General features: G+C 40.4%; 1 protein-coding gene and 1 pseudogene across 1 annotated transcript; one reads left to right on the forward strand and one right to left on the reverse strand.

The window, feature by feature from the left end:
• On the reverse strand, window positions 1–838 carry LOC119537139 (annotated as a pseudogene).
• Window positions 839–1,782: 944 nt separating this feature from the next.
• On the forward strand, window positions 1,783–2,719 carry LOC119536367 (olfactory receptor 52E2-like). Its single transcript, XM_037839119.1, is given in 2 exon segments — window positions 1,783–1,872; window positions 1,874–2,719. Coding segments are annotated over 2 exon segments (936 nt in total).
• Window positions 2,720–4,066: the final 1,347 nt, after the last annotated feature.

A 4,066-nucleotide genomic window follows, 5' to 3' on the forward strand; every position in this document is an offset into this window, starting at 1 on the left:
CTAAGCACCAATTCCACATGGGCTAACATGACCCTCAGTGAGTCTGAACACTAGACAAACCATCAAATCAGGACATGTGCCCTTGTGAAAAGTTTTATTGAAGGGCTTCATGAAGCAACATCCAGGTTCCACATTCAGCTGACAATGCAGTAGGACTGGTTGGGGCATGGCAGATGTCTCTGGCTTACCATCTTTCTGCTCTGAGATGGGAGTGGCAAGCAGGATCTCATCTTTGAGTTCCATGATGCTCACAGGGTCAGCCAGGGGTTTCTTAGAAGCAATCTTCCCACTGGGGTCCCAGGGCAGTGTGATCTTCACTTGATACCCAGCACACCCTGTCTGAGCTGCACATGGCTCACAGTGTCCCCCACTGTGGATCATCAGGCCGTCCACAAATTTCATGGATTTAGCCCTCTGTCCTTGGAGTTTCCCAGATACCACAACCTTGCAGCCCTTGGCCCCACTCTCTGTAATGAAATGCAGCGCACCATAGCTGATGCTCAGCACAGCAAGCCTTCCTAGGAGTTTGTAAGGCAGAGATTCTGCCAGGGCCCAGGCACAGAGACCTCTTGTAGCCACCTTTCCAGCATAAAGCTCTACACTGCCCTTGGGGATGGCAAACCTCTTCTGAACTACAGCTGAATTGGCCAGCTTTCTCACCAAGAACATTGTGCGTCCTGCTGGCCAGAATAATGATCCCTGTCCTGGTTGATGTAACTTGAACCTCAACTCCACAGTACTCATCTTCAGCTAACTCCTGAGTGAGAAACTAATTCAGTTCAGCTTTGAAGATGCCATCAGGGACTCACTTACTCTTCCTGGAAATGTGCACTGCCATCTTCCTGCTGCACTCCATGGAAAGGAGAGGACTCTCAATTGCATATTAATTTCCCTTTACTGATTATCGATTTCAGTGTATGCTGAAAAAAGAAAAACAGTGTTGCTCTTGGATTTCTGAGAATAATGTCTGGATTCCTGATCTTGGATTTTTTTTTTTTTTTTTTTTAAGAATACAAGAAATTGTATTTAATAAAAGACAGGCTGCTATTGGCAGAAAATTTTCCGTCCTGAGTAAATCCTAATTCCATTCCTGGTGTTACCACTATCCAAAGTATTCAGAATCTTACCACAGGTCTAGAACATTATGGGAAAAAAAGTATCTATTCCTATAGACCTTTCTGAGAATGTCTCCTGCCAACAGCATCTCCTGCCCTTAGTATTGCTTCTTTGCAAATGTTCACCATTTCTTCCCAGAAGCTCCCTGTTTACCTATCCACATGCTCTGCTCCTTCTGTGACCTGTTTCGTTGTAGGCACTCTTCTCCTTGGCTTTGCTTCCGTCATTTCATTGCTCGATAAGGCTCTAAGTGCCTTACTGAAACTGTGGACATAGTAAGATTACGTTTCTGTTAATTACTATGAAGAGGTTGGAATTCTGTATTTAAGGCTTAAGTCATAGTTTATATTTTCCTTCCTATTCAGTTGCTGATCAGGATGGAAGGTAAATAATGAAGTAGGCAAAAGCAAAATCTTAGCATAATTTATGACAATGCCATTGCAAATTAACAGAAAGATATGCTAACAAAGATAAACATTATATAGAACTCTCCTTTTAATTCACTTCATACATTCTTACAGAGCTGTTGCACTGAGGACTTTAGAGCGCTCTCTACATAATACAATTTTCTGACATTCTTATTTTTCCTTAGGTCTACAAATCTGCAGACTGGCCAGCACACATATGTAAGGACTGTGGAATTATGCTTACGCCTCACCAAGCAGGATGTTCCTGCCCAATGACACTCAGTTCCATCCCTCATCCCTCCTACTGCTGGGGATTCCAGGACTGGAAACATTCCACATCTGGATTGGCTTTCCCTTTTTTTGCTGTGTACGTGATGGCACTCATAGGAAACTTCACTATTCTCTTTGTGATCTGGGCTGAGAGCAGCCTACACCAGCCCATGTTCTACTTCCTGGCCATGTTGGCCACCACTGACTTGGGCATCTCCACAGCTACCATCCCTAAGATGCTCGGCATCTTCTGGTTTAACCTCAGGGAGATCATCTTTGATGCCTGCCTCACCCAGATGTTTTTCATTCACAACTTCACTGGGATGGAGTCAGCAGTCCTCTTAGCAATGGCTTATGACCGCTATGTGGCCATCTGCAACCCACTGCAATACAGCAGCATCCTCACCAACAAGGTCGTTTCTGTGATTTGTGTAGCTGTACTAGCGGGGTCATTCATTTTAAATCTTCCATTTGTATTTCTCATACTGCAATTGCCCTTCTGTGGGAATCATGTCATCCCCCATACCTATTGTGAGCACATGGGACTTGCTCACCTGTCCTGTGCCAGTGTCAACATCAATATTATTTATGGCTTAGGTGCCATATCTAGCCTATTTTTGGAGATTATAGCCATAGCTCTTTCTTATGTTCAGATACTCTGTGCTGTTTTCCGTCTTCCTTCCCATGAAGCCCGACTCAAGTCCCTCAGCACATGTGGTTCACATGTTTGTGTAATTCTTGCCTTCTATATACCAGCCCTCTTTTCCTTTATGACACATCGCTTTGGCCATAATGTCCCTCACTATATCCACATTCTTCTGGCCAATCTTTATCTCACAGTTCCACCAATGCTTAACCCTATCATATATGGAGTCAGAACCAAGCAGATCTATGACCATGTAAAGAAAATATTATTACTGAAATAAGGAATGATAAAGGTTTAATACCTAATGCATATAAGGTGGATGGGCAACAAAGTTTCTTTTTGTATGAAATGGATATAAATGTGCCAGACTGAAATTTATTCATATTGGCTCCTATTTGTAAGTGTTTAAATAAATCCAGAGAGCAAAAATGGAAGCTTTAATATTGAATCCATGTCATCAATGAGACTCAATGGAGACCTTATATGATGTTTGATCACTGAAAACAATAAATTTAAAGTAGGATTCAAAGTGTTTGTCTTACTCTTTTTTAAAAATTTTATTTTATTCATCATTTGGCAGGTGGTGGTTACAGTTCCATAGTTTCAGTTATTTCCTTATTTTGAAATACAACATATTTGCAAAAGGTAATAATTTTCAGTGAATGATTTAATGAGAAGTTATATAGGAAATTTCCAAAAATGTTATGTTACAGTGCCATAGTTTTAGTTATTTCATTATTGGGAAATATATATAAAAATGATGATAACTTTCAAATTACAATTTAATAAGTTGCTACAGAGCAAATTTCAAAGAATGCCATGGGTTACAGTTCCACCATTTCAATTCTTTCCTTCTAGGTATTCTAGTACCATATGAACTAAAAAAAAAAAGAAAATTATATTCAGATTCAATATTCATATTATTTTGTTAAATTCCATCTTGTCTGTTGCTACGCCTTCCTCTAGTTTAATTACTGTTCTAATATTCAGGGATGTCTAGGCAGTGACAACTCTAACTTGTTCCTGTTGAAAAGGATGTCAACATAATGGGAAAAAGGGACATAACTGGTTGATCTTCTTAAGGAGGCTATTTCCTCTTGGTTTTGGGATTTAGCTCGCATAAGATTTCTCTGGAGGATTTAAGTTTCTGAAGAATAAACTTAGTGAGTGAAACTTTTATAGAGTCTCAGATAGGGATCAATGTATTCTTTAGGGTTTTGGGGACTACTATGGACTTGGGCTTATCATACTAGGCCATCTGGCATATATAGCTGAAGTTTTCATAGGAGTAACTTCCAGGACAGCCTATAGACTATATTTGAAATTTCTTAGCGACTGGAACCTTATTTTGTTGACTTTCCTTTCCCCCTTTTGGTCAAAAAGGCATTCTCAACCCCTCGATGCCAGGGTCAGGCTCATTCCCGGTATCTGTAAATTTAAAGTAGGATTTAGAGTGTTTGTCATACTCCTTTGTGCATTCACCAAACTATCTCATTTAAGTGGGTATTTCTCATTTTCTTCTCTCCTTCTTTTTCACCAAGCCTCTCTCTGTTTCTCTCTTTCTTACCTTGCACCCCCTTTGTCTCTCTCCTTCCTCTTTTTCCTCTCTCTCCAGAAATATTTACTT

Source organism: Choloepus didactylus, chromosome 6 (genome assembly GCF_015220235.1).
Source record: "Choloepus didactylus isolate mChoDid1 chromosome 6, mChoDid1.pri, whole genome shotgun sequence".
NCBI classification, from domain to species: domain Eukaryota; kingdom Metazoa; phylum Chordata; class Mammalia; order Pilosa; family Megalonychidae; genus Choloepus; species Choloepus didactylus.